The following is a 19,238-nucleotide window of genomic DNA, read 5'->3' on the forward strand; positions in this document are numbered from 1 at the left end:
CCCCCTCTGCCCAGCACGGCCCCGCCCCAGTGCCCTGCCTGCCCCCCTCTGCCCAGCATGGCCCCACCCCAGTGCCCCGCCTGCCCCCCTCTGCCCAGCATGGCCCCACCCCAGTGCCCCGCCTGCCCCCCTCTGCCCAGCATGGCCCCACCCCAGTGCCCCGCCTGCCCCCCTCTGCCCAGCATGGCCCCACCCCAGTGCCCCGCCTGCCCCCTGCAACCAGCATGGCCCCGCCCCAGTGCCCCACCTGCCCCGCTCTGCCTAGCAGGGCCCCGCCCTCGGTCCCGCCCACCCAGCAGGGCCCCGCCCTCGGCCCCGCCTACCCAGCAGGGCCCCGCCCCTCAGCCCCGCCCCCCTCTGCCCAGCACGGCCCCGCCCCTCGACTGCGCGCGTTTGAGGGCACGTAACTCGCGCTCCAGCAGGATTCACAGCAGTGTGGCGCGCCCGCCCCCCCGTCGCGCTTTACGGCAGCGTGGCTCCTGCTTGCCCCGAGGGGAAGCCGCTTTTCTTTCTTGCACCGCGCTTTACGGCAGCGTGTTGTCCATCCCTCCGCTTTTGCGACCGTTGCCGGGTGCCGCTGTGCGGGCGTCATGGACGTGGGTGAGCTGCTCAGCTACCAGGTGAGGGGCGGCCGGGGGGTGGGGCCGGTCCGGTCTCACAGGGGCAGGGGCCGTGCTGGTTGGGGGGGGCACTCCCTGGCGCTGCCCCCCACTGCCGGTGCCTGGGCGGGGGTGTCACCCCTGCGTGCGGGGGAGGGGCTCTGCTCGCAGCCTGCTCGGGGCGGGGGCGGGGCCGGGGGGGACTTCCCCAGCCGCTGGGGAACCCGAGACCCCCCCCGGCTAGGCCCGGGTGTCCCCGTGTGGCGTGGGGCGGGGCCGGGGCCGGGGCCGGGGGGGGACTTCCCCAGCCGCTGGGGAACCCGAGACCCCCCCCCCCCGGCTAGGCCCGGGTGTCCCCGTGTGGCGTGGCGGGGCTGGGGGGGGGGACTTCCCCAGCCGCTGGGGAACCCGAGACCCCCCCCCCCCCGGCTAGGCCCGGGTGTCCCCGTGTGGCGTGGGGCGGGGCCGGGGCCCGTGCTGGGGGGGGGGGACTTCCCCAGCCGCTGGGGAACCCGAGATCCCCCCCCCCCCCGGCTAGGCCCGGGTGTCCCCGTGGGGCGTGGGGCGGGGCCGGGGCCGGGGGGGGACTTCCCCAGCCGCTGGGGAACCCGAGACCCCCCCCCCCGGCTAGGCCCGGGTGTCCCCGTGTGGCGTGGGGCGGGGCCGGGGCCCGTGCTGGGGGGGGGGGGACTTCCCCAGCCGCTGGGGAACCCGAGATCCCCCCCCCCCCCCGGCTAGGCCCGGGTGTCCCCGTGGGGCGTGGGGCGGGGCCGGGGCCGGGGCCGGGGGGGGACTTCCCCAGCCGCTGGGGAACCCGAGACCCCCCCCCCCCCGGCTAGGCCCGGGTGTCCCCGTGTGGCGTGGGGCGGGGCCGGGGCCGGGGGGGGACTTCCCCAGCCGCTGGGGAACCCGAGACCCCCCCCCCCCCGGCTAGGCCCGGGTGTCCCCGTGTGGCGTGGGGCGGGGCCGGGGCCCGTGCTGGGGGGGGGACTTCCCCAGCCGCTGGGGAACCCGAGATCCCCCCCCCCCCCCGGCTAGGCCCGGGTGTCCCCGTGTGGCGTGGGGCGGGGCCGGGGCCCGTGCTGGGGGGGGGGGACTTCCCCAGCCGCTGGGGAACCCGAGATCCCCCCCCCCCCCGGCTAGGCCCGGGTGTCCCCGTGGGGCGTGGGGCGGGGCCGGGGCCGGGGCCGGGGGGGGGACTTCCCCAGCCGCTGGGGAACCCGAGACCCCCCCCCCCCGGCTAGGCCCGGGTGTCCCCGTGTGGCGTGGGGCGGGGCCGGGGCCGGGGGGGGACTTCCCCAGCCGCTGGGGAACCCGAGACCCCCCCCCCCCCGGCTAGGCCCGGGTGTCCCCGTGTGGCGTGGGGCGGGGCCGGGGCCCGTGCTGGGGGGGGGACTTCCCCAGCCGCTGGGGAACCCGAGATCCCCCCCCCCCCCGGCTAGGCCCGGGTGTCCCCGTGGGGCGTGGCGGGGCTGGGCGGGGGGGGACTTCCCCAGCCGCTGGGGAACCCGAGATCCCCCCCCCCGGCTAGGCCCGGGTGTCCCCGTGTGCCATGGCGGGGCTGGGCGGGGGGGGACTTCCCCAGCCGCTGGGGAACCCGAGATCCCCCCCCCCCGGCTAGGCCCGGGTGTCCCCGTGGGGCGTGGGGCGGGGCCGGGGCCCGTGCTGGGGGGGGGGGACTTCCCCAGCCGCTGGGGAACCCGAGATCCCCCCCCCCCCGGCTAGGCCCGGGTGTCCCCGTGGGGCGGGGCCGGGGGAGACTCAGTCGCAGGGACCCCGACTCCGGGAGGCGGCACTGCGGGTGTGTGGGAGTGGCCCGCTGGCCGAGGGGAACGGGCATCGCTCACGCCGGCGTCCCGACCCCGGATTTGGGGTCACCCCGGCCTGCCCTGCCTCAACAGCCCGGCTACCGCGTGCCTGTGCCTTCGGCCGGACGCTGCCCTTGTGAAGAGCTGCGAGGTGAAGCTGCTGGAAATGAGCCCTCCTTACGAAACCCCTCCGTTCGTTGTGGACCCTTCCAGGGTGCAGAGTAGCAGCCGTGTTAGTCTGTGGTGTGTGCTTCGGGTCCGTCCGCCCAGGACAATTATCTGTGTGTTCAGCAGAAAGCAATGTAAACATCTGCGCCACCAATTTTGTCTTAAATTGCGACTTACCTTGCCGGCTGTCCAGGGAGGGCCGGTAGTCAGTCCTTAAGAGACGTTCCCATTCGTCGTGGCAAAGTAGTGAAGTTCTTGGATCCACAAATTGACCTTTCTCCATCCCCCCCACCTCCCATATAGAGAGTTTGTAATGCCTTGGGATGAAAGGAGACCATGGGACATATGTAGATCTTTCCACCTGTATGTCATTGCCCTACGTCCTGCATGCTTTTCTCTTAACTGTCTAATGTTTGTTTGTGTCCCCCCCACAGGGCAGTGTCTTTCTGTGCCTTTGGTCTGTTCCACACAGTGAGGGGACACTGCTAGGTCACTTTAGGCAGAAAACTTACAAGATCAATGGCAATGTCTTCACACTTTCTTGAAATTGTGTTTAATCACAATCTATCTAAATTTTATTTTTTTTTTCTGTAGTGTTTGCTCCTCAAATATTGTAGCAGGAAAGTGAAACTGACAAGTCTATTTTTGTTATTCCAGATGAATGAAATGCAAAAAGTAAATGTCAACATTAATGGTGAAAAGAACATTAGATTTCTAAAATCCTTCATTTCTAATATGCTGTTGTGCAGTTTGTGACACAGGAAATATTTGTTTTTAAAAGACTTAATCTGATAATCCTACTGACAATTCTTAGTAATAAAACTTCCCTCGTACACTTGGCATCAGGTCTTTTCCTATGTATATTTTGTGACCTTTTGGTTCTTAGTCTACTATATTATCCTCTTGAATAGTGTTCATCTACCTTCTCATAGCCCTCAACTTTAGAAGTGGATGTGTTGGAGATGTCTAATCTCTCTTCCAACAAATATGAAGAAAATTTCCTAATATTCGCAAAAAGAAAAGGAGTACTTGTGGCACTTTAGAGACTAACCAATTTATTTGAGCATGAGCTTTCGTGAGCTACAGCTCACTTCATCGGATGCATACCGTGGAAACAGGGAATGGGAGTAAGGAAGTTGGAATCATGTTTGGCTAAGGGTAGGAATGGGAACAGGGACACAGGTGTAAGGCTCTGTGGTGTCAGAGCTGGGAAGGAGGATACTAAGGAAGGAAACTGGAATCATGCTTGCTGGAAGTTCACCCCAATAAACATCAAATTGTTTGCACCTTTGGACTTTGGGTATTGTTGCTCTCTGTTCATGCAAGAAGGACCAGGGAAGTAAGTGGGTGAAGGAATAAGCCCCCTAACATCCACGGTATGCATCCAATGAAGTGAGCTGTAGCTCACGAAAGCTCATGCTCAAATAAATCGGTTAGTCTCTAAAGTGCCACAAGTACTCCTTTTCTTTTTGCGAATACAGACTAACACGGCTGTTACTCCGAAACATTTCCTAATATTGTGTCTGTGGTCCCTGACATCCCATGCTGCTTTCTTGTGGGTGTCTTCTAATTCCTGAAATCTGGTGCCTCAAGCTTTATCCAGTTGGTTGGGTGACCACTGCAACACATTTGTACTCTGTTGATATCTCCAATTGTTCTTGCTTTCTTAACTGTTGAAAATGTGGCTTTAAGTTATTGTCCACAGTTGTGCTAAGTCCTTTTCCTGAATAGAGCCTATGCTGATTTCCCAGCCCTGTCTTCATTACTGTTCGCCATTATATTGCACAAGTCACTTTTGAGTGTATTTTATCCAGATCCTTTTAAATCCAGTTTCCCTCCTCTTGAGTAGTGTGTGTTATTTCTCAAAGTTTTGTTCTCTTGTTGGCCTACAACCAGGATAGCCTTATCAGAGAATGTTTGAACTTTTTCTAGTCAGATGTAGCAAATCACTTATTTCCTCTGACCGCAGTGAGCCCAGAATACTGTGCTGTGGGCAACTGAATGAGACCGTGTATGGTGATTTCTAGTGATCCCCCTTCAGGCATTTCCACACACGTGCTACTAAGGACTTGGAGTTTCATTCTTGAACAAACTAGTTCTTTGCCTAATAGTTCAGTACAGTATGAAACCAAAAGACACTTTAATGTATTCGCCAACATATATGTAAGTATAAAACTCCAATTTAAGAGATGTTCAGGTGGATTATTTTTGCAGTCCTTAGAACTTTCTGGAAGTGGGATTTTTTCTGACCTCTAGGAGAGGGAGCACTTGTGAATATGCTCTATTTATCTGGCTGTGACACAGACAGCCCATTAGTTAGGGCAGGGGTGGCCAGCCTGAGCCTGAGAAGGAGCCAGAATTTACCAGTGAACATTGCTAAAGAGCCACAGTAACATGTCAAAAGAACAGGAGGACTTGTGGCACCTTAGAGACTAACCAATTTATTTGAGCATAAGCTTTCGTGAGCTACAGCTCACTTCATCAGAGCTGTAGCTCACGAAAGCTTATGCTCAAATAAATTGGTTAGTCTCTAAGGTGCCACAAGTACTCCTTTTCTTTTTGAGAATACAGACTAACATAGCTGCTACTCTGAAACCAGTAATATGTCAGCAGCCCCTCATCCGCTCCCCCCATCCAGCCCCCAGCGCTTCCTGCCCACCAGCAACCCTGCCAATCAGTGCCTCCCCACGCCTCCCGCCCGCTGCAATCAGCTGTTTTGCAGTGCACAGGAGGCTCAGGGGTGGGGGGGGGGAGGGGAGGAGCGAGGGTATGGCAGGCTTGCGGGAAGGGGTGGAGTGGGGGCAGGACCTGGGACAGAGCAGGGTGTTGAGCAGTGAGCACTCCACAGCACGTGGGAAAGTTGGCATCTGTAGCTCCAGCCCTGGAGTCAGCACCTATGCAAGGAGCCGCCTATTAACCTCTGAAGAGCCACGTGTGGCTCCGGAGCCCCAGGTTGGCCACCCATGAGTGAGGGTGTGTTTAAATTTCTGAAGTACTGTTACTTTGAGGCGCAGAGGAAAAACTTCCATTGATTTTAGGTAGTTTCTGTGTTTTCCTTTTCAAATGAGTGAGTTGTTCTCGAATGATGTGGAAGGGATCCTGCCTGTGCTAATTCTTCCTCTGCCTTCACCTCGCTCTGGCATCCAAATCTCCCAGCTCTCCAAACTCCAGAAAGTGCAGAGTGCTGCTTACCTTCTCGCATATTCAACAAAATGCGACCTCATCCTCTGACAGCTCCACGGGGGTCTGGTTTCTTCAGATCAAGTTCAGCACATCCTTCCTTTCTAAAACTCTTTGTGGACTTGCTCTTCCAGTGTCTCTGATCTTGCCTGTTTCCAGTCCCCTTCCTATCCATCCAGCCACCTGTCTGTGCTGACTACCAGTACTAGTCTTGCTGCTGTTGATATGAGATCCTTTCCCTCTGCTGTTCTTGTGTCTCTCCACTTTACCAACTTTCCATCCAATTTCCAATCCCAAGTGAAAACATTCATTTCTCAAAAAGAAAAGGAGTACTTGTGGCATCTTAGAGACTAACAAATTTAACAGGAGGCTCTGAGCTGTAGTTCACGAAAGCTTATGCTCAAATAAATTGGTTAGTCTCTAAGGTGCCACAAGTCCTCCTGTTCTTTTTGCGAATACAGACTAACACGGCTGCTACTCTGAAACCATTCATTTCTCACTGGTTTCTACTTTCTTAGTTTTCTCAGGCTCTGTTATTTATTCCAAGTATTTTGTGGTGAAATTTGTAAGTATGTAAGACGTTATAAAATACAAAGTTGGGTTGTATTTCATTCAGTTTGCTTGTTTCAACAGCTGTTCTGGAAAGGATGATTTATTCCTCACATTTTTCTTGTTTGAAAATGAAAGATAGGTCCCTGTTTGATTCTTTTCTACTCTGGAGGGGAGGGCTTGCTTACATCTACTTGGGAATATTTGATATCCTCTCTGATTTCTCTAAACCTTTTGAATTCCTGTTTCCCAGGGAAATGATTTTTCTTCTACAGAGCTATGGATAATTTTTGAATGACAACATAACTGTACTGTTGGGAGGCAGTGGATGAAGAAATCCTCTCTTCCTCACAGTTCTCATGGATTTGGCTGCTAGTCTTGTCACTCAACCTGTTCTCTACTTGTGGATACTTTAAAAAAAAAAATTAAAAATTATTGTATCCTGCAGCTTTCAGTCAAAACTGGGTTGGGGGTTAAGGGAGGGATGCTTCCATTATTGGACTGGTAGCTGAAACAGAATTCTTAGAGGGGGTCAACAAGCATGTGGACAACAGGGATCCAGTGGATATCTTGTATTTAGATTTTCAGAAAGCCTTTGACAAGGTCCCTCATCAAACGCTCTTAAGCAAAGTAAACTGTCATGGGATAAGAGGGAAGGTCCTCTCATGGATTGGTAACTGGTTAAAAGATAGGAAACAAAGGGTAGGAATGAATGGTCAGCTCTCAGAATGGAGAGAGGTAAATAGTGGTGTCCCCCAGGGGTCTGTTCTGGGACCAGTCCTATTCAACATATTCATAAATGATCTGGAAAAAGGGGTAAACAGTGAGGTGGCAAAATTCCCAGATGTTACAAAACTACTCAAGACAGTTAAGTCCCAGACTGCGAAGAGCTACAAAAGGATCTCTCAAAACTGGGTGACTGGGCAACAAAATGGCAGATGAAATTCAATGTTGATAAATGCAAAATAATGCACATTGGAAAACATCATCCCAACTATACATATCAAATGATGGGGTCTAAATTAGCTGTTACCACTCAAGAAAGAGATCTTGGAGTCATTGTGGATAGTTCTCTGAAAACATCCACTCAATGTGCAGCGGCCGTCAAAAAAGCGAACAGAATGTTGCGAATCATTAAGACCGGGATAGATAATAATACAGAAAATATCATATTGCCTCTATATAAATCCATGGTACGCCCACATCTTGAATACTGCGTGCTGATGTGGTCTCCCCATCTCAAAAAAGAGATATTGACTTGGAAAAGGTTTAGAAAAGGGCAACAAAAATGATTTGGGGTATGAAACGGCTGCCATATGAGGAGAGATTAATGAGACTGGGACTTTTCAGCTTGGAAAAGAGACGATCAAGGGGGGATATGATTGAGGTCTATTAAAATCATGACGGGTGTAGAGAAAATAAATAAGGAAGTGTTGTTTACTCCTTCTCATAACACAAGAACTAGGGGTCACCAAATGAAATTAATAGGTAGCAGGTTTAAAACAAACAAAAGGAAGTATTTTTTCACACAACGCATAGTCGACCGGTGGAACTCCTTGCCAGAGGATGTTGTGAAGGCCAAGACTATAACAGAGTTCAAAAAAGAACTAGATAAATTCATGGAGAATAGGTCCATCAATGGCTATTAGCCAGGATGGGCAGAGATGGTGTCCCTAGCTTCTGTTTGCCAGAAGCTGGGAATGGGTGACAAAGAATGTATCACTTGATGATTTCCTGTTCTGTTCATTCCCTCTGGGGCACCTGGCATTGGCCACTGTAGGAAGACAGGATACTGGGCTAGATGGACCTTTGGTCTGACCCAGTATGGCTGTTCTTCTGTTCTGATAGAAACAGAACCTGGAAAGGATCAAAGTCCACCGATTCTCACCCCTGCAAGCAAAGGAAATAGATTTAGTGGGATAAACCATCTTGATAATGTTGGATAATCCTGCTTCACAGGTGCTTCCTAGTAGATGATTATTGGGGGGTAGCTACACTTTTTCTCCACCTGACAAATAAAAAGCCACATAATTAAAATCCTGTTCTATTGTGGCCATTCTGCACAGTCCCTTGCTCTTCTCTGCTTTCCCCATCACAAACCATAATAATTCCTTTCCTTATATTGTTTCAGATTTCTCCTCTTTGAACAGTTAATGTGTCCCTACTTAATCAAGAAGCTGTGCTCCCTCAGTGCCAAATTTGGCAGGGATGATTTCAGGCACTATGCCTTTAATTCTGCACCAAGTGCTGGTCAAAATGGGAAAAGGAATCTCTTGCAGCAGAGAATACAATTAAACTGACTCCAGCACCTGGCTGCTTATCCAGAGCTCAGGAATCCATAAACTCCATGCGCTGCTGCAAACCAGTTGCAGATGGTCTAAACCAATGATTAAATATTGCTGCTGTTTTGCCCAGCAATGCTGTGCCCATGCCCTCTGCGCCTGGTTTCCAATTACAGAGGCAGTTAAGGGGGCAGAGCCAGCTCCAGTTGTTTCCAGGCATCTCTCTCCATTGTCTCTGGAGGGGAGAAGGGGAGATGTCTTTAATCCTGCTCAGATGCAGATTTCACTGCTGCATGTAGAAATTACAAACTGCTTTGATTTTAGATAGACTGCATTTGTGAAACTAAAGGAAGTAGTGAAAGCAGGGGAGTAACGCTGGGCTGCACTGGCTGGGGTTATGTTCTTAAATAGTAGCTCTTGTTAAATTTGCTAAGCTTTGCTCATAGTGGGATCTGTTTCTATTAGTGAAGGTGCATGACGGTGTCCAGATAACTTACCATTCATTTGCTGTGTAATGAATGCATGTGAGGCTGAAGACAATTAGTGCAGCTTGAGAAGCAGTGGACTTGGTGAATATTTACAATCTTATTACCCCAGTGCATCTTCTGCAACTGATAAGCTGTTCCCAGTAACTTCAACTCTGGTCATTCCTTCTGATTAAAGTAATAGTCCACAGCACCAGCCGTTGTAGGCTGTTTGGAATGCTTGGAAGGTTCATTGTTGACCAGTTCATCAGGAAGAAAAGGAGTACTTGTGGCACTTTAGAGACTAACCAATTTGTTAGAGCATAAGCTTTCGTGAGCTACAGCTCACTTCATCAGATGCATATCGTGGAAACGTATCACTTCATCAGATGCATATCGTGGACGTTCCACGATATGCATCTGATGAAGTGAGCTGTAGCTCACGAAAGCTTATGCTCTAATAAATTGGTTAGTCTCTAAGGTGCCACAAGTACTCCTTTTCTTTTTGCGAATACAGACTAACACGGCTGTTACTCTGAAACAGTTCATCAGGAGCGAATGCCCTGAAGCTAAGAGAATGAACTTGAAATATGACCCTGAACTCTGCCTTTCCATGGGCAGTCTCCCTCCCCTCCTGTAGACTGGAAAGCTTGTAAAAGGCCCAGGAGAAACAAACCAGAGCAAAACAATACAAAATTAAAATAAGCATCACTTCCCATCCTGTCTTACAACTTGCTTGTGTATGTGAAGTGAGTTGCTGGTTCTCATATGCATGTCTAGCGATTGTATCTATCTCTCTCAAAAAACACTGTAACAGGCTTCCTTTTTGCAGTCTCAAGGTATATCTATACTGCAATTAAAAATCCATGTGTGGCCGTGCAAGCTAAATCAGGCTCAGGCTAAATGGCTGTTTAACTGTGGTGCAGATGTGTGGGCTTGGGCTGCAGACCGATCTCTGGGACCTTCCCACCTTGTAGGATCCCAGAACCTGGCCTCCAGTCTGAGCCCAAACGTCGACACTGCAATTGAATAGCCCCTTAGCCTGAGTCAGCTGGCATTGGCCAGCCATGAGTGTCTAATTGCAACAGACCTACCCTCAGAAGAGAGGCCAAGGATTGAACTGACCACTGGCTTCTGGTCTTATGCTGAATGACCCAACGTTTGATGAGAGAGTCCGCAGGAGGTTCAGAATAACATATTTGAATTCAGAGTTATTTTGGGATACAGTTCAGATTTCACCTTGCTCGAGGTGACTCTTTGGGAACTTTCAGGTTGCTCTGCTGAGCACAAAGGGTGTTGCTCTCCTTTCAGGCTTTGATAACATGCAAGATGGGAAAGTATTGGGAAGTGTGCAGCTGACCATGTGGATGGGTCTTAGCAATGCTAGAAGTTCCTTTAAACCTGTTCTTGCCAGTGCCTGTTCTGCCACTGTCTGTACACAGGTTTCAGAGTAGCAGCCATGTTAGTCTGTATCCACAAAAAGGAAAGGAGGACTTGTGGCACCTTAGAGACTAACCGATTTATTGGAGCATAAGCTTTCGTGAGCTACAGCTCACTTCATCGGATGCATGTGCCTTGGTTATTAACTTGATCTTGATTGTAGAGATGGGTCTCTTACAGCAAGATTGCAGTGTCTAGTTTTTGGCAGCTGTTTGTGGTATAGTCTTTCAGTAACTGGCATATCTTCATTCATCTCTACATCACTCCCCAGCATGAAACAAAGGCAGACAACTGCAGGACTTACTGGATGTCGTATGATCAATTTTTATCCCCCTTCCATGCAAATATTTACCAGGGGTCATCACCTTAAGTTATTTCCTGCTCTTACTAGCCAGTGTCAATCTGCGGTGGGGAAAAAATCTTCAGATTTTTGTGACTTCACAACTTTTTCCTTTTTGTGCCCCTTAAGTGGTAGCAAGCTGCCTTTTAAGACTTGTGCACCTAGTGCAGGAAAGGGGAGAGGAAAGGAGTTAAAGGAGAATTAAGATTTAAACTACATCCATGTGGCTGAAGTGCACAAGTTCCCTTCCCTATGTATTCCCCAGAGCTGTGAGTCACACCAGCCAGCAAAGTGTTTGTGAATTTTTCTTATACTTGGTTGTTTAGGTTTTTTTTTTTTTTTTTAATGTTTAGCTCTCACATTACTTAAAATTGCTCATCTCTTTTGAGTTGTGGCCATGAGAAGTGAGATTGACAGCAGGCTGGTTTAACACAGGTGTTACAAACAGGATTAAGAGGTTGTTGGAAAGAGATGGCTGGAGTTTTGGGGCTCGCTTTCAGAAGTCATTCTAAATTGACAACTAATGGATAGTTTTTCTTGATGGCTCTTTCGAGCTGATAGCAAGTGGCTGAGATTTGCTCGCAAAGGGAGCTCTGTCCCTTAAGACGATTCCTTTCAAATGTCTTTAATAAATGATTTCTGGGCTCCGTAGTAACAAAGTTACTCTGCCTCTGCATCATGCAAAGTAGGTATCTTTGTATTCTTGAACTAAGTGAGTTAGCCAGTGTTCTTTAAATCTTCTTGATTCGTTGAGGAAGCAGCCAGGGCTCAAAACGTGTTCCCAGATTTCTGTGGGATACACCATTTTGTTAGGTTTCAGGGGGGTAGCCATGTTAGTCTGGATCAGAAAAACAACGAGGAGTCCTTGTGGCACTTTAGAGATTAACAAATTTATTTGGGCGTAAGCTTTCGTGGGCTATAACCCACTTCATCAGATGCATGGAGTGAAAAATTCAGTAGGCAAGTATAAATATACAGCATGTGAAAAGATGGGAGTTGCCTTACCAAGTGGGGGGTCAGTGCTAACGAGGCCAATTCAGTTCGGGTGGATGTGGCTCATTCCCAACAGTTGACAGAAGGTGTGCGTATCAACAGAGGGAAAATTATTTTTTGTAGTGACCCAGCCACTCCCAGTCTTTATTCAGGCCTAGTTTGATGGTGTCAGGTTTGCAAATTAATTCCAGTTCTGCAGTTTTTCATTGAAGTCTGTTTTTGAAGTTTTTTTGTTGAAGAATGGCCACTTTTAAGTCTGTTATTGAGTGTCCAGGGAGATTGAAGTGCTCTCCTACTAGTTTTTGAATGTTACAATTCTTGATGTCTGATTTATGTCCATTTATTCTTTTGCTTAGAGACTGTCTGGTTTGGCCAATGTACATGGCAGAGGGGCATTGCTGGCACATGATGGCATATATCACATTGGTAGATGTGCAGGTGAATGAGCCCTTCATGATGTGGCTGATGTGGTTAGGTCCTATGATGGTGTCCCTTGAATAGATATGTGGATAGAGTTGGCACTGGGGTTTGTTGCAGGGATTGGTTTCTGGGTTAGTGTTTCTGTTGTGTGGTGTGTAGTTGCTGGTGAGTGTTTTGCGGAAAAGAATAAATCAACCCAAGTGGGTACTTGTCAGGGTGGGTTGACTTAAGTCCAAATGATTTAAATCAAAGTTATTTTAAATCACTCTTGTTTAATCATGATTTAAATTAAATTCACAAGCAGGAAACCTTAATTTAAAAAATTGATTTTAATCTTCTTTTGTGTTTATATTTTTTAGTTATTTTCCTAAAGAAAGGTTGATTCTTATTGTTTGGTAACCATTACAACATGTTGATTTGCAACTAAATATAGTCTTTATGCTAAATTTGGTAATTCTTTTGGCTAACCAGGAGGATATGCTGTATTTATATACATTTATTTAAACATTTATATAGCTATTTATTCAGATTCTTAATTTTTCCTTTTTTATGTTCTTATTTACAAGATTTTTTTTTTACTTGTGATTTGTATCAAGCTCTATTTGGATTGAAACTGGAATTCAATTAAAGTGCACAAAAAGCGTTCTAAAATTATTTTTCATTAGTGAGAACTACTTTAAAAGTACTGTGTATATATAAGAAAGAGGTTTTTTGAAACATGTTTTGCATTTAAACAAAGGAAGTATCATCTGTAATTAATAAACTGAACTGATAGTTTCTGATCACCGTGCCCTTCAAGATGGTAGACCTAATAGATCTCATACTTTCAGACCTCATTTTTATTCATACATTGGAAGAGGAAAATAAGCATCCTGTTTTTTTCAACTCCTGATTGGTTCCTCAACTTAAATGAACTAGTCATTGATCTGAACTAGTTGAATAGACTGAACTGAAGAATATATTCTCTCTGCACCTGCAGAAGAGACTGTTGCTATCAAAAGTCGGCTTAACTCTTCAACAAACTCTGGTTCCTGTTGCTTAGCTGGTGACTTCCACCAGTTCAGTGGTTTGACTTTCTTTAAAATTTCAGCAGTAAATGTACTGCCTGAAAATTATTTTCATGTAATGTAAATGGTTTGAATATATTACAGATTAGGGCTTAATAATTTCAAATTTAATTGTAAATCAGTTTTATTTTAAAAAGAAAAATGTATTTACAAAATCTGATTTTAAATACAAAAATCTGTGGGTTTTTTTTTAAAATTTAAAAATCATACATTTGTATCCGTACAGGTATCTGCCCCTTGAAATATGTATTAACTTCTTATACTAAACAGTCTGTTCGGCCCTGTATTTAGCTATGACTCTCTGAGTACGTTTCCCAGAGCTGAAGAAGAGCTCTGTGTAAGCTCGAAAGCATGTGTCTCTCACCAACAGAAGTTGGTCCAATTAAAGATATTACCTGACCCACCTTGTCAACTTAATTTTAGATTGTTAGCTCTCTGGGGCAGGAAATGTCATTTACTGCATGTTTGTACAGTACCTAGCGCAATGGGGCTTTGACTTGATTGAGGCCTCAAGGCACTACAGCAATATAAACAGTAAATCATTTCCATATTGTTGCATACTTAAGTTCTCCTGTAGTTCCCTGGGTTAGAATTAGGGCATGGCTACACTTGTAGATGTAGAGCGCTGTAAGTTAAACCAGCCCTCGGAGAGCGCAGTAGGGAAAGCGCTGCAGTGTGTCCACACTGTCAGATTCAAGTGTGCTGGCGTGGCCACATTAGCAGCTCTTGCAATGGCCACAAAAAGCAGTGCATTGTTGTAGCTATCCCAGCATGCAAGTGGCTACAACATGCTTTTCAAATGGACGGGGTGGAGTGTGACAGGGAGTGTGTTGTGTGTATGTCTGGGGACAGAGAGTGGGTTTCTGGGGGGTTGAGAGCATGTCAGCATGCTGTCTTGTAAGTTCAGGCAGCAGCAGACCCCCCTCCCCCCCGCCTCTCAAGCAAGATTCCACACTAATGATTGCTTTGTCCCGGAGCAGATAAGCGTGCTGATTGTCAGAAACAGAGCTTTGAAACGGCATATCCACATTCTTACAGCCCAGTTCAAAACAATGACAAGAGTGGCCACTTGATTTAAGGGGATTATGGGATGTTTCCAGAGGCCCATCAGAGTGCAGTAATGCAACACCTTGTTCACACGGACTCTGGGGCGTTTCAGCTGAGACCCACCGAGAGTTATGCTTCTCGTGGAGGTGGATTACCAGGAGTGCTCCAGCTGCAGAGTCCAGGTGCTCTAAGTGCCTTGCCAGTGTAGACGGGTCGTGGGTTAGGGTGCCCGGGGCTGCTTTAATGCGATATAACTCGCAAGTGTAGCCAAGCCCTTAGAAGATGTTTCTTGAGTAGTTGACATCAGAGGGTAGAACTATGAAAATGAGCACAGCTGGAACTGGGCATATGGAAATGTTGTAGGCTCTTCAAAATGTTCGTTATTTACAGACTTGCTGGCACACCCAAGGCTCACTACCCTGTGTTTATATAAGACTGGTGTGAAGTGTTACGCTGCCTCCCCACACAGTCTGCCGTAAGCATTTACAAGTGTTTTTAAAAAGCCACATAGTTTTGAGAAAACCTTTGAGATGATAAGGAGGACTAGTGGCACCTTAGAGACTAACCAATTTATTTGAGCATAAGCTGTCGTGAGCTACAGCTCACTTCATCGGATGCATTCAGTGGAAGATACAGTGAGGAGATTTATATACATAGAGAACATGATAAAATGGGTGTTATCATACACACTGTAAGGAGAGTGATCACTTAAGATGAGCTATTACCAGCAGGAGAGCGGGGGTGGGGTGGGGGTGGGGAACCTTTTGTAGTGATAATCAAGGTGGACCATTTCCAGCAGTTGACAAGAACGTCTGAGGAACAGTGGGGGGGAGGAATAAACAAGGAAATAGTTTTACTTTGTGTAATGACCCATCCACTCCCAGTCTCTATTCAAGCCTAAGTTAATTGTATCCAGTTTGCAAATTAATTCCAATTCAGCAGTCTCTCGTTGGAGTCTGTTATTGAAGTCTTTTTGTTGTAATATTGCGACCTTTAGGTCTGTAATCGAGTGACCAGAGAGATCGAAGTGTTCTCCGACGGGTTTATGAATGTTATAATTCTTGACGTCTGATTTGTGTCCATTTATTCTTTTACGTAGAGACTGTCCAGTTTGACCAATGTACATGGCAGAGGGGCATTGTTGGCACATGATGCCATATATCACATTGGTGGATGTGCAGGTTAATGAGCCTCTGATAGTGTGGCTGATGTGATTAGGCCCTGTGATGGTGTCCCCTGAATAGATATGTGGGCACAATTGGCAACGGGCTTTGTTGCAAGGATAAGTTCCTGGGTTAGTGGTTCTGTTGTGTGGTGTGTGGTTGGTGAGTATTTGCTTCAGGTTGGGGGGCTGTCTGTAGGCAAGGACTGGTGTCCACATATCTATTCAGGGGACACCATCACAGGGCCTAATCACATCAGCCACACGATCAGAGGCTCGCTCACCTGCACGTCCACCAATGTGATCTGTGCCATCGTGTGCCAGCAATGCCCCTCTGTACTAACACGGCTGTTACTCTGAAACCGGTCATTGTGCAAGGCCCTGCATTTAGCCATATGGAGTGGAAATCTATCAACTTCATGAAATTGTAAATTGGTTAGTCTGAGGTGCCACAAGTACTCCTTTTCTTTCTCCTTACAGTGTGTATGATAACACCTATTTTTTCATGTTCTGTGTGTATATAAATCTCCTCACTGTATTTTCCGCTGAATGCATCCGATGAAGTGAGTTGTAGCTCTCGACAGCTTATGCTCAAATAAATTGGCTTGTCTCTAAGGTGTCACTAGTCCTCCATTTCTTTTTGCGAATACTGACTAACACGGCTGCTACTCTGAAACCTTTGAGATGATGTTGAGTGTGTGCTATGGGGGCAGAGTTAAGGTTGTTTGGGTACCTTAACTCTTTCTTTATACTTTTAAATGACAGAAATCCAGACATTTTACGTTAACCGTGATTTTATTGGGGTATTCATTATGCTTGTTTGATAAGTGCAAAGTTCTTGTAAAGTTTTCTTTCCTTTATTTTTTATGATCCGCTAAACCTTAACTCCTGCTTAACAAAGTTTGTCGGAAAATTCAATTATATTCTATTGCAAATGTGTTGGTAGCATTAATAATTACACTCCAGGCATTTTCATAATTTGTCATAATGACTCTGTTACTCCATATTAGAGAAGACACCCCCCCCCCAAAAAAAAGATAATATAATTGAGGTTGAAACAGCCTGTAAATGCCGATGATCTAGATTGCTTGCTCAGAGGAACTGGAGTTGGTTTCATGGTGCAATTTTAATTTAGAATTCGTTCTGGTGATGTAGCCTCTTACTATGGTACATTAGCTTGCATCCGACAGACCATTTGCCCTTCATTACAGCTACGGTCTCATTGCTTTTTAATTTAAAAAATAAGAGGGAGAGAGAAATGAGAACTTGGAGTCTAGGTTGGAAAGCGTCTGGATACACAAGGAACATTCAAGGAAAATGCTTGATTTTTCTTTAACTCTTTCATGGCTTTTGTAGCACTAATTCAGTTCCATGTTTCCAGTGGAAATCATTTTAGAGGAACGTGTGGGATGACCTGAGCTGTTTCTCCTGATAGTTTTTAGGTTTGAACTTTGGGCAGCAGGAGTCTGGAGTCAGTAGAACATCCTTGTCTCTGGAAATCGCTGTTTGTGAAACAGGAGCATGGTCTGCCATTCAGGGCAACATGGAAGGCATATGTGTTTACCAGTGCTTTTCCCCGAGAGGGTGTTAGCTGGAAGAGCATTTTTATTTTTGTTTTTGACAAAAGTGTTGCTAATTGGTAGGGGGGTGTTTAAATTACTGGCTGCTGCAAACAATACATCATTTCAAAATTGATCTGTGGGGTGTTCTAAGTTGTTAATGTGCCCAGAAGGCATGTAAGGAGCACACTTTTTAGGGCTTGTCTACACTTACATTTTATAGTGCTGAAACGTGCTCCCCCTCCCCCCCCCAAGCGCAGCAAGTCTGAGTGCTTTAAAGCGCTGGTGTAGACAGGCTCCAAGCGCTGGGAGCTAATCCCCTCGTGGTGGTGGATTTACCAGGAGCTTGTGCACGACCACACTCGCACTTCAAAGCGCTGCCGTGGAAGCGTTCCCGCAACAGCGCTTTGAATTTTCCCGTGTAGCCATGCCCTTAGAAATAAAGAGCATTTTTCAGTCCAGAGGATCCTGAAGTGCTTTACAGTGTATGTATACATTACTGCACCAGGCACTGAAATACAGCCATTTCTGGAGTGGACCTCAGCAGCTGCTTAAGAGTGTGCAGTAGAATTGCACAAGACAAATGCTACTGTCTACCAGTTGAAACAGCAGGGAATATTTAGGCAGACAGAATATAGTTAACCAAGTTTGAATGAATCTGGCAGGAGACCAGGGCTTAGCTCTCCTATTCTTACCAGAAGTGCCAAGCCATTTCTCATGATTATATGCGCACAGGACCTTAATTGTAAGTCTTCTCCCAAAGATGGCATCTTCAACAGCACAGTGCCCCTAACTATGCTACTTTTATGTCCATTAAAAAACTACGTTGAGCCCGCTGTTCCATTTGCACTTTGCACATGGTCACAACTTCCAGTCTCTTTTGCATAATGTGGACAGCCAAGTTTTCAGTTGCCTGTCTTTCATTTAATTAAAAAAAGTATTAGTGAGGGAAACTAAATATTGGAGCAGCTTATTGGAGAGGTGTTGGACTCACCATTGCTTGGAGCCTTGACGGTGAAATTTGTTACCTTTCTAAAAGGTATGTTTTAATCCAGCTCCTGGGAGAAATTCTATGGCCTCTGTGCGTGTGTGGGGTGGTTGGGCTTGATGGTTATGGAGGTCCCTTCTGGCCTTGGAGCCTATGAATTCCCCTGTTTATCTCTGTCCTTCTGGGCCCTTGGAGAGAACAGGATTGCATGCATTATCTCTTAATACGTTCATAACATTTGCAGCTCTACGTTAGGACAGTCACTATACTCAAATCTCATGCTTCATCTCATCCCACTCACCTGCAGGGGTCAGGAAGGATCCCCTCACCTACTCCCTCCCCAGATACACAATTGGCCAGCATTCTGGGTTTTTGCCTTCCTCCTGAGGCATCAAAGATTAGCCACAGCTGGAGAAACTGGATGGCGTGGCCAGTGTTCTGAGATGGTACAGAGAATCCTCTTTCTTTGGTACCTGGCTGGTGTGTCTTGTTTACATGTTCAGAGTCAAACTGGTTGCTAGATTTGGGATGGGGAACGTCCCCCACCCTTCCAACCAGATCACATTGGCTGGGATGTTGGTTTGTTTTAAGGTTTTTTGTGCCTTCATCTGCAGCAGTGAGTGTGCTAGGATCCTGTGGGTATCTCAGCTAAACAATTCCCTGCCATTGGGCTGCGACCATTGGTGGCACCTTGGTCTCTTTTGTTCTCTGCCAGTGGACACAATAGTTTCCTCTCCTGTGGATTGAAATGCTTAGGCTAACTAAAGTCATTGGGCTCAATACAGGGTATCAGGGTGAAATGGAATGGCCTGTAATATACAAGAGATCAGACTAAATGATGTGATGGCCCCTTAAACTATGTGGAATCTCTGTAAATAAATGAAATGCTCTGAGATTTTGCACTGAGACCGTGTCATAGCTGGTCTGCAACAGTATACTCATTTTAATTAAAATCACAGCAGGTCTTGGCGTATGAGCCTGAAAGAATTAGTGCCTCCTGGGGGCTAAAGTTCCCAGCATGCTGTGGAGCTGCAAATTCCCACTTGGAAGCCTGTGCTCTTATGGGACCTGGCAAGAGAGTGACACTTCCACTTTTTCTTCTCCAAAGCTGATGTATTTTTATTTATTTATTTATTTTTAAATTCTCTGTCCTCAAAGTCAGGAAGAGTCTT

General features: G+C 47.5%; 1 protein-coding gene across 2 annotated transcripts in view; it reads left to right on the forward strand.

The window, feature by feature from the left end:
* The first annotated feature begins 424 nt into the window (after nt 1-424).
* The window catches only part of CTNNBL1 (catenin beta like 1), a 112,526-nt gene continuing 93,712 nt past the window's right edge, over nt 425-19,238 (forward strand). For both annotated transcript variants that reach the window (XM_073308594.2, XM_073308595.2), the window contains exon 1: nt 425-620. In XM_073308594.2, coding sequence (XP_073164695.1) covers nt 591-620 — 30 coding nt within the window. In that variant the 5' untranslated portion in view covers nt 425-590. The remainder of the gene's footprint in view (nt 621-19,238) is intronic.

Source organism: Lepidochelys kempii, chromosome 13, assembly GCF_965140285.1.
Source record: "Lepidochelys kempii isolate rLepKem1 chromosome 13, rLepKem1.hap1, whole genome shotgun sequence".
NCBI lineage: Eukaryota > Metazoa > Chordata > Testudines > Cheloniidae > Lepidochelys > Lepidochelys kempii.